At 37.2% G+C, this 12,180-nt stretch overlaps 1 protein-coding gene across 1 annotated transcript in view; it reads right to left on the bottom strand.

Moving 5' to 3' along the window:
* Positions 1-12,180, bottom strand: part of CDH8 (cadherin 8, type 2) — a 349,844-nt gene that overhangs the window by 121,949 nt on the left and 215,715 nt on the right. The window contains exon 8 of the mRNA XM_004690505.2: positions 367-503. Within this exon, the coding sequence (XP_004690562.1) occupies positions 367-503 (137 nt within the window). The remainder of the gene's footprint in view (positions 1-366; positions 504-12,180) is intronic.

Here is a 12,180-nt window from a genome sequence, read left to right as displayed (position 1 = left end):
TATAAGTGCCCACTTATTTAAATTACAGTGTATCATTTTCAGGTTCTATTTTATTACCTCTGCTTTTGTACTATATCTTGCCCCACATTATGAGAAGCAAAACATTGTTTTTAATGGCTGGATAAATGGATATAAGCTATAAGAATAAGTGGACATAAGAATGCTACCTTCCTGCATAGAATGTAAACTTTTGGTAATTTACCACTGTGTTAAATTGTTTCATGTTGAGATAATTCAGTCACAGTTTCCTTGGGAACAATAGAATAACTTTTATTACTAAAAATCTCATGGAAATTATCATGGGCTCACTAGACACACATTGAACCCAGCCAAACATGGAAGAAATGAATAAACACAGGCACTTACTAATTTCGGTGGCAATGATTGTTATGTTGTGCCATACACTTAATTCTCTGTCAAGTGGTGTTGCCAACGTGATCTTCCCATCATCTGCATTAATGTTGAACTGTCTCTCCAGGTCAGTGTGCCGGTCAATGGAAAACCTACAAAATAGATATATATGTGATCTACTTCAATGTTTTCAATGTTTCTATGATCCATACATTCTACAACAGACCTTTAGTAGCCCTCAGAGAGCCATCATTGTGAAGTCAAATGAATTGGGAAACTCGATGGCATCATAATTTGTAAAACAAAGTGACTGAATGAGGCACAAGAAACCTAATAATTATTGTCCAAGGAGTAATTAGCTGTGCGCACAACATGGAGGTCATAAACTGCCATCAGTTTCAATAGGTAGCATCTTCAAAAACGGATGCTGATGAAGAGTTAATTGGACAATCCATCACATTTATTGGACAGCTTATGATAATTAGCAGTTGCCACAAAATATCATATAACACAATGAACTCAAGCTCAAAGCAGGATAGTGCCAAGCAAGGAAATGTGGGCTGGTGTTACATCAGATGGGATCGTATATATGTGGTGTTGATGTTGTTTTATGTCATTTTAAATAAAGTCTATATATTTAAGTTTTCCTATTATCTCTGTCCATAGATATAAGATGGCTGCTTATTCTCTAGTAATAATGTTTTTCAGCTAAAGTAGATATTTTAGTAGCTTTACCACAGTAGATTTTATGAAATTAAGAATTTTAAACAGACAGGTCCATAGTTTCTCCTGAAATAGAAAACTCTTTCCTATAACACATGAAGATGTTTTGTATCTCGAGCCAACTGTTTCTCAGGAACACTAAGATCAAGATAATATTGGAATTTTTTCCACAAGTTATTAATAGTCTTTTCATAAACCAAAATCTGTGCTTTGGTTGTAGAATATTGAACCCAATAAAGTACACATTTTAAGGATCACAGGATATAATTAGAAAATGTGGTTTATAAATAAACAGTGAAATAAACTAAAAATAGGGTAGAGTGGAGACCCAAGAGAGGGTATTATAGACTGAAGTCTAAATCAACTCCCCTCTCCTCATTCATGTGTAAAATTCTGATTCTCAATGGATAGTATTGGAAGGTGAAATTTTGGGGAGGCAATTAGGGTTGGTTAGGTCTTAAGGGCAGGACCCTAATAATGGCATTAATGCTTGTTTTTTCAAACAGGGAGAGACACTGAGTTCTCTCTCTCTTCCCACTCCCTCTTCTCATATCCCTTCTTCTCTCTCTTCCTCTCTTCTCCCTGTTTCCCTCCCTTCCCCTTTGCCCATGGGGTGCCGTGAGAAGACAAGGCTTTGCAAGTTATGCCTGTTCTTACCACACACTAACCTACAGACTCCTGAACTATGAGAAAGACAGTTCTAGTAAGCCACCCAAGCAACACATGACAGCCCAAATAAAAAGAAAAGTCATGTACATTCTCGTCTAGGATCAAATACTTAAGAAAGTCTTCAAGGTTAAGGTAACTTCCTATAAAATGCTTGTGAAATCTCTCTATTCCCTGATACTCATTAACCCTGAGTATAAAACATTTCATGACTATTTAGTGGTGAGAATATCTTTTTTTCCCCTACATGCTCTTCGTTCGTTTATTATGCAGTCAAGAATAAGACATGTTATTATATAGAACTGAGAAAAATGTAAATTGCCCATAATCCTCCACCTATAGTTTTGCATTGTGAACATAATACTTTAGTAGATTTTATTGCAAATGGTATGTATTTAGATGTATTCTATCTAGCTATTTACTTATATGTATGTATTTTATTTGTTTGATTATGTATCTACCTATGAAGATAGATATAGATGCACAGTTAAATATAAATAATTTCTTCTTTCTTTCAGCTATTTCTTTGTCATCAGAAATGATACTTATGTGCTGTATACCAGATGCAAATACCATAGGAAAAAAAGGCATCTCTGTTGAATCTTCCCCACTGAAGATAAGCATCATTAAACAGTTTGGAGAACTATTAAAAAGTACTTAATTTTATTGACATTTTTTTCATTGTTAAATTCCTTGAACAAATCATGCACTAGGAAATAATAGATCCTGAGTAGTAATGACTAAAAACAAATGCCTGATTTAATAAAGACTACATTGAAAATTAAGACTCTAACTTGCATCTCTGACTAGAGATATTTACAGTCCAACCCATTCCCAAGCCCTAGGGTGGTAACAGCAATTCAGAAAGGATTTAAGGAACCAGAATCACATATGGACTAACAATGCTCACAACAAAATCCTGAGCATGAGTTTGAGTCCTTGCAAAGTATTTGAATCTATTGCATTATGGAAAGAAACCAACAGCCATCTTCTTGGGGAAAAATTTTTGTATATTAAAACAAAGAGCTTCCAAGTTTAAGGACAAAACAACTTGATTTTCCCCAGAAGGTGTGTGCACTATGACTCTTAAAAGAGCTAAGGAGGCCTCTCCGGTGGTGCAGGGGGTTAAAGCACAGCACTAAGAAGCTAAAGGCACTTCAGCATGAGTTCGATCCTTGGCCCCGGAGATGATCCGCATGGCGCAGCAGACTTCTCCTGACCTGCCTGCTGCTCTCCTCAGCAGTGTACTCCATCAGTCAGCCTGTTCTGATCCCCACTCTGTCTCTAGTAAATCCTCTCACCACCCCTGTACTTCTGGCCTGTACCCCAGTTCTATGTGCATACATAAATAAATCTTTAAAAAAATAAAAGTGCTAAGGAATGTCCAGAGGGTTAATTATCACTTCCTATATCATAAACATAAATAAACTTTACATGCATTGCTAGATTCTAGTAATTCTATTAGCTCACTTTTGGTATTTCACACATTCATGCACCAGCCAATTTCCCAGAGGCTACAATAAATGAGAATCAATCTCATCACTGATACTCATGAATCCCAAATCTGAAACAGATTCCATGGCTATTTGGTTGCTACCTAGAACTTCCCACATAAAGTACTGCAAACAATGAAAGGGAATTGGAAGTTGTGTGTGTGTGTGTTTTGTTTTTTTTTTTAATGCTGTTCATGTAACTCCTTATTCAAATCTGTGTCATGCAGACCTCAGATTTGGAATAAATTTATTATTATTTTTTCCTTTTAATAATAGTTTATTTTTACGTATTTTTGTGCATTTTTCCATCTTAGTTGCAATCCCCTTGGATTTCCCATCACCAAATCACCCGTGTGCCATCACCATAGTCCAGTGCATTTCCCTCCCCCCACTGTTTTTGATCCTATTCCCTACTTCACCCCCACAAAATGTCTCTGGTATGTAGCTGTTCATCATTATCACTATTTTTCTCGCCTGTTCCGTTATATTCCTGTTATGAGAGAAACCATCCGGTATTTTTCCTTTTCTTTCTGACTTATTTCAGTAAGCATGATCTTTTCCAGCTCCATCCATGCTGCTGCAAAAGACATGTGTTTCTTTTTCTTGGTTGCTGAGTAATATAAATTTGGAATAAATTTATTATTTATGTATTACAAGAATGATTAGAGAAATCCACTGAGCCTAAATTGCTTTACTAGTCAACCAGGATGTAACCATATCACAAGAGTTATTGGGAAAACTTAAAATATACATCAGACTGGTACTTCTTCATCATCATCATCACCACAGTTATTACATACCATTAAATGAAATTTTAACAAACTTCCCTACTAGGAAAATGGTAGAGAATGAATCTTTCTTAATGGTTTATAAATGGCATAAACCTGGGAAAACATTTGAGTGTTATTTAACTCTCCTAACTCGAACAAAGGAAGAGATATTTTTCTCATTTTTTAAAGTTCCAGTTCATGGCAGACTTTATGGGGTGAGTCATAAGAATTTATAAAATAGGCTATAAATACAGCCCCTTAGTAAGATCAGAAGTAAGACTGTCATAATATTACGAGATCACACACTAGGAGGAACTTGATTGGGGGAAAATGACTTAGCTTAAAATTCACCTTAAAGTCTACCTCAACTATTTCAGGAAGCCCCTCACTGTCTAGGTACATATTTCACACATTTTATTGCCTGGTAGACTTTTCTTTTTTTAAAGATTTATTTATTTATTCATACTGAATTGTGATACAGGCCAGAGGGTGAGGGTGAGAGGATTCACCAGAGACAGAGTGGGGAGCAGAACAGGCAGATCGATGAAATACACTGCTGAGGGGAGCAGCGGGTGGGTCAGGAGAGGTCTGCCACACCATGTGGATCACTTCTGGGGCAAGCAGGGATTGAACTCATGTAGAAGTGGTTTACGCTTCTTATTGCTGTGCTTTAACCCGCTGTGCCACCAGGGGGGGCCTGCCTGGTAGACTTTATGAGAAATACTTCCAAGAATTGCTAAACAACCCCCAAATCCTGACTCAACATAGTTACTGGGTTTATTAAACCATGTGCAGTACTAACAGTCTGTAATTATATATCACACTGGTTACATTTTTGCATTGAAGTTATTCAGTAACTGATTATGTAAGGATATACATTTATTAAGCATGAATTGCTATTATGTGCAGAGTAAGTGCTAAGTAAACATGCAGAAATGGAGTAGTTAGGATAGGATATAAGCTCAACAAATAAAGAATAAGGTGTCACCAACTATTTCTGCTGAAAAGTTCAGACGTTTAAAATTTATACCTTAAATGTCATAGGGCTTGCATCTCCATTATTGAAATCTTCTTTCTAATTTTTTTTTTTAAATATGCATGTATCGGACTTGCTGTTCCTTTTCAGAACTACTTAAGATGCATTAGACAAAAGACTTCCATTTGAGAAGAGATGAGTGCCCTTTGGAGAGTCATCTTTTTGCCACAATGAGAAGAAATTTCTTGTTAAAACAGTGGGAAGTGACATGTGAGGAAATGGGCTCCTTGGGCCATGTTAACATCATTTCTAATGATGGAACTTTTGGAAATCAACATTTTCTTTTTAGTATGACATTGTAGATGCATCATCTTTGATAACCAGTATTCACAGAAGCCCTATGGAAACTTTCTTTGAGCAACTAGCAAATATCCTGGTTGGGTTTAATACTACTGTTCCTCTACACTGTGTCCTTGAAGTAAATGCTAAGGACTCCATAATTTTACTCTGAGAAGTGAAGACTATGGATGCAGGCAAATTCCTACTTATGTGCATAGCTGGAGATTCTGTTTTAATGTAAATTACTATGAATATAAACACAAACTGATGTTACCAATTTATGCAACTCAGAGCAGCTTGCAGAGATCAGCAATAAACTTAAGAAAATGCCAATAGTACAGAGCTGAGAATAGGGGGAAATGGATATTATGGTGTTAGAACACAGCACTCTTTTATGAACTGCTACTACCTTTGATATTAAATAACAACTTTTACTTGAGGAACAAGTTTCCTCTAACACAATTATTTACATTTCACTCCTATATTTGGTTACAGAATCCTATGCCTTTTGTGTGTGTGGTTTAGATTTTGGAGTCCTTGTCCAAGTTATTACATGTGTGTATATTCATTCATTCATTCATTCATTCCAGCTCTTAACCTCTCTTCCTTCTTTCCCCCCACTAACTCCATCACTCAATGACTGTCTAGCTTTTAAAATAGAGCATCCATCTGTGACAAGAATAATGTCAGAAATATTTTCAGAACCAAGTTCCCAACAACAAGGAGACTTCTGTTTTACTCCCAATGGCTTCAGGGCAACATTAGCAAACTTATCTTAACAAGATAAATAGCATAACTTTCTGAAGTACAAGTATTTCACACAGTACTTCCACAGTAAAATTTATAAAAAAAAAAAAAAGAAAGATTTTTTCCCCTTATGAAATGGCCCTAATTTCTCTAACTCAATTGCTCAGTTTCCTCATGTAAAACAGGTGAGCGATGGGATTACTTTCCTTCTAAGGTTAAGGTAAATCCAAAATTAGATTTTTAAAAAGTGGTTTTACGTAGAGCATTTATCATTATGTCCAGAATATGCTGTAACAAATAACTATTTTTTTTTCCTAATAACAATAGAGGGACCACCCTGATGTCTCAGGGAGTTAAGTCTCAACACTATGAAGCAATCTACAGTCACTATGTCATGAGTTAGATCCCCAGCCAAGAGGTTAATCCACATGTCGCAACAGACCTCTTCTGTCTCACCTGTTGCTCCCCTCAGCAGTGTACTTCAATAAACCCAACTGTTCTGCACCAGCCTCTGTCTTTGGTGAATCCTCTCACCCTCCCATATCACTGGCCTATACCGCAGCTCTTTTACACATAAATAAATAAATCCGTAAAAAACATAATGACAGATACTGGTGTGTGATCTCCATGCAGAAAGAATCATACTGTTTTGGTATTTCGACTCACTGTTTTCACCCAAGGGATGAAGCAGATTCGCCCAATATAGTCATACCCACTTTTTTGAGAGCCAAAATGAAAATCAGGTTCCAAATTCTTCAGTTCCTACGAGGTCCCACTTTCTGAGTGTGCATTCTGTTGCATAATTTGTTACACATATCCCTTGTTAAAATAATATCATAAAGCCAGGCTTTCATGTGTATCTTTCTGCAGCCATATTAGGACAAAAAATTAAAAATAGATTTAATCACAGATAAAACTTGACTCATGATCAAGTTTTCAGTATTTATTTTTTTCTGAGTCATCAAAACATTCTTTAATAACTGAGAATTCTAAATATAATGCAATAATAAAACAAAGTAAATGCAGCTTTACACAATGTTAAGAGACTATGTTAAAAAAATATTTCAATGACATTTTCCTGATGGCAAGTATGATACTAAGTGTTTGAACAAAGCTTCCTCTCTCAGATACAATGGCTATAACTTTCTAATTGCTAATGACGAAAAGTAGCAAATTCTTCAATGGTAATATTTATAACAGCAGAGTGTAAGGATCTCCGAATATGCCTGAAAAATGGTGAAGGTGGATAGAGATAACACCAAGAGGCATACCATCTGTCTTGGGACAGTGAGAATGAGCACAAATTTTTTCAGATAAGCTACACAGGGGAAAGTCCAAAGCCATAGGAATTTATGTAGAAAACTCCTGAGAGTTTGTGTCTATTTTTTGGGAAGTAATAAAGTTAAAGGATCAGACTAGGTTTGGTAAGAGGGAAGGTCTGACAGATGAACATCCTTTTATTTCTCTCCCATAATTTCTTTCCATGTCATCTCTCCCTTCCTTTATTCACTTTTAATCGTATATCTCTTTATGTTCAAAGTCTGGAGTCAGATGCAAGACAGGCTCTTTCATAAATGAATCTACATGTAGAGAAACACAATGAAGGTGAATATGCCTACTGAAAGCTTATATCCAGGAAGAAAAAAAGAAAAAAGGGCTGAGGAATAATTTCAAAGGAAATAGCAAACATGACGATTCTGAGTTACAAAGATGTTTAGAAGGCTTGGAGGTGTTGGGCCCTCATTGGTGGCACAATGGGTTAAGGCACATTGCTTCAAAGCTGGCTTCAGCACAAGTTCAATCCCCGGCCCTGGAGCTGACCCACATGGCGAAGCAGACCTTTCCTACCTTTCCCACTGCTCTGCTCAGCACTGCATTTCAGTCAATCTGCCTGTTCTTCTCCCCACTCTGTCTGATCCTCTCACCCCATACATCTCTGGCCAGTACCCCAATTTTGTATGCATAAATAAATGTCTTTTTTTACAAAGTAAGCTTAAAGGTATTAGCAAAGGTATTGACTGCAGGAAAGGCAGAAGGAACATATCATGAAGGATCTTGGGAATGGGGGCTAAGGATTATTTTTTTCACCCGTAGGAAATGGGGAGCCAACTGAAACCACTACTGAGTCCAGAGAACTTTCTATGATATGGAAATATTTTATGAGCTGTTCTAATACAGCAACCACTAGTTCCATGCAGCTTCGTGACCATGAAATTTAGCTTGGATAAATGAGAAACTGGAATTGTTATTGAGTTTAATTTAGATTACTCCTCTTTCAATTCAGAAAGCCACATGTGGCTAGTGGCTAGCAAGTTGGATGGCATAGATTTCAAGTTAATCAGAGATTTTGGCCACTCTGTGGGGATTAGCACCAGGCTGTCATGACTCTTGTAACTACTCACATCAGAGAAGATGGTGTTTGGACTCAGAAAATAAAATAAAGAATATGTGATTATTTGATTATGGAAAATGAATGAATTGGAGGAGAGTAGCAGAAACACCTTCTCTAATGAAGTAACATTGCTTTATAACTTTATGTAAGTTTCAGACATTTATCATTGAAAATTCACAAATGTATATATATACTACATTCAGTCATTGTTAACTTGGATTTTAGCAGTGAAGAAACACCTTTATGGGAGAGTCAGAACCTCTTCATAAACCTATATTGCTTTTCAAATTAGACCCATACTTTGCAGTTGTTCAAATACACCAACCCGGTCAGATAGTCACGTAAATATTAGCAAAAGATGATTAAATTCTGCTAGAAATATATGAAAGCTGGACCTGGTGGCCATTTGAACTTTAACTCTGGTGTGTGCTTCTCTGTGCTGGGAGCTTAGGGATAGTGAAGATGGATAGGTATATAGTGAGGTTCTTCAGATGACCTTGAACCCTGCTGGCCCAGGAATCCAACTCAAATCCCACAAAGTTCCTTTGGCCCACAAAGACCTTGGAATGCGGAAGGTAAGCTAGGCTTGAAAGTATCCTTCAGCTCTTCTAAAAGACATCCTTGGGGAATGTTAAGCAGGCAAATGATGACTTCTCCCTATATGAAAGGAGATTCGATGTTGATGAATGCTGCCCAGACAATAGAACAGAGACCATGGGAGATTAATGGGGAAAACAGAATAAACACCTGGTTTCTGGTCACACTGCAGTCTGAACAATTTGACCATATCCAGAACTAAGAGCAAGTAATATATTTTATGTACTTATTGTGTCCTTTCTAATACTTAAGTCTCTCTGCTAAGCCTTGTATGCTAATTTTTTATTTAATCCTCTTTAAAACCTGAAGAAGCCTGTGTAATTTGTCCTGACTCTCAATGTCTGCAGTTGTAAAATGAGAGTAAGATGTATTTTTCTCCTAGTCATAAAATCAGTGAAAGAATAAATATAATATTCTGACCATAGCATATCTGCCACATAATAAATTTACTAAAACTTGGATAGCCGTGAGATGATAGCATTTGATTATCTAAGTTTGTACAATTTTGTTCAAAATTATTTACCCTATAGAGAAAAGTGTGTGGAAAATATACACACCCAAGAAATAATAAGAGAGTAATGCATAACTACATCAAAGCATTTTTAAATGTCCTAAAATAATATCTACTCCAAATTTTAATTGGACATTCAGGTTTATTTAGCAAATCTAAGAACTTACAGTAATTGCTAGGAATTAACAGGTGAATAAGATGAGGCCTTAAGGGCTAGGAATGCATTTATATTGAAACAGCTTGTTTACTTCTCTAGACAACAATAATAAAATAAGCACATTGTTCCACCATATATAATTCTTAACAGGGCCGAGGGACTGGGGGGCAGGAAAGTATTTTGTAACAAAATGTTCATCCCTACACATCATGTCTGCCTATATGCTCTAACCTGGGTGCGAATTCCAATCTCTTCTACTTGATGTGCAATACACAGAACACAGACACCCTTTCTCTTTATTGCACTGGCCCTGCTCCCTTTCCAAACCTGCTCTGTCCATCTTCAGTCCCTTAGCTTTGGAAGACCATTTAGGCCTTTTCCTGTCTTTTGTACCACTGAATATCTGTCATGTAATTCTGACCCTTCCTAAGGACTTTCATAAATCTTATTCTCATTTACCATGAAGTGACCAGACCTCAGTAGGCCACCCCAAATGTAATTTGTATCCAGGGGCCCCTTTGAAAGGCACTTCCACTTGGTCTGTTCCAGCCCAAACTGACTTTAACATACAGGGTAGAACTAATACATATTTGATAGATGGATGGAAATGACATTTCTCCATTTTTAACATGCTCTTTTCTTAAAATATGCAATATTATGTTTTCCTCTGTGATACTAAGTCAAATCTGATTGTCCTTTATCAGAAGCAAGGTTGTATAATACATTGTGTCAAATCAGAATGTAGAAATATAAGGGAGAAGAAAGGCTTGGTTGAAATGACTCCCATAAATATTTGAACATCAGATAAAGATGTCAATCTACCTTTGTTGGGATGCAAAATAGGGGATTTATGTTGCCTTATGAGTATAATAATGTTAGATAACACTGCTCAGCCTCCACCAGCATCTTTGTTTCTCCCAGAATATAAATGTTATTATTAAGTTTTAGTGCCTAGAGGGGACAGAGATTTCACCACTCAGAAAGCCCAAACCCAAACCAACAACTTCACCAACCTCAGATCAGCTCTATCCAACTATTTTTTCCTCCCAAGAATCTTCTATTTTCCTATCCTAGATCACTTCTTTAAAAGGTATTTGACTAATACCTTCAGTTTAACCTCTTTTGATAACTGATAGCCAGAAATAGCATAGCACACAGGTAACACTTCCCCCAAATCACTTTGCCATTTTAGTGTTTGCATTTTTGAAGTGTAGAACAACACATTTAGGAAAAGCTCCAGGAGGTCAAAATGGTGGCAAGAAGAGCATTTAGAAGCTAGACAGCCAGTAAGTGAATATAGCTAAACTACTAGCAAAAGCTGTCATGTGCCCAGGCAGGGTGGACACGGGCATTTGCTGTGCAGGAAGGAACCCAGGGAGCTGTGTGGACTCATCAGCCGACAGCCTCCAGCTATCTGATCCTTAAAATCTGCCTCGCCGGTGGACAGCATCCCCTCTGGATGGTAACTGGAGTCAAGCAAGCAACGGAGGGAGGAAGACCCTCCTATTTTGGAAAGATGTACACCTCCTCAGTAGATCAGTTTTCACTCCAGAGAGACCCAGTGAGTTGGGCCAACGTTTTGTTGGAACCATATTGCACTTTGATTTATTCCTCTGCCACCCTGCTTCTGTTGCCTTCTATGCACAGGTGCTGATCCTTACCATACTTCAAACTTCATCTATTTCCAGGGAAAATGACCTGCAACATTCATTAATGGATGTAAGAAAATGTGTCATCTCTATAGTTAATGTAATAAAGTGCAAATGAGGTCCAGGTGAAAGGTATGTTTACCGAAATACTCAGTATGCAGGGAAAAAGACCCACACACTATTTTCAAAATCATTTGTTGGAATACTATCCTCACACTGGAGAATACATGGTAGAGTTTGTTTAATACATTACAGCAAGTCTATTCCAAGCGAAAATTCTATTTCATGCCACCTCAAGCTTTTAGATGGAGAAATAAGTGCTGCTGGAATTAGGGTATTTGCCAAGACATTGACATGTGCAGAATCTGGCTAAGGCTGTCCACTAGTCTCAATTCCAAAATCCCAGCATGATCATCACTGAGATCTGGAGGATGGAAGGAGCCAGAAGAAAATTAGGACTTTATAATCAGTTGAAGCCATAAACCAATCACAACCCCCCCTCGAAATACATAAGTATCACAGTATTTTTCAGGATGCCTTTTCATGCCCCTATGGTAGTTATGAGAATTTTCCCCCAAAGCTACACTAACTGAAAATCAGCCAATTTTTTTTTTTTTCTGGCTGACTTAATATTCATGCGCGTCATACTGGACCCCTGGAAGACAAGGTTTGCAGGGTTCTGAGATGAACAGGGGAGCTAGATCAAGTCCCATTGTATGTAAGTGGATTCTAATATAAAAAACTATAGGATTCAGGCCCTCCCTGGTGGTGCAGCAGGTTAAAGCACAGCCACTTCCACATGAGTTCGA

This window comes from Condylura cristata, unplaced genomic scaffold, assembly GCF_000260355.1.
Source record: "Condylura cristata isolate star-nosed mole 26May11 unplaced genomic scaffold, ConCri1.0 scaffold00028, whole genome shotgun sequence".
NCBI lineage: Eukaryota > Metazoa > Chordata > Mammalia > Eulipotyphla > Talpidae > Condylura > Condylura cristata.
Note: the sequence above shows the minus strand (reverse complement) of the source record. Positions and strands in the feature narration are given on the sequence as shown.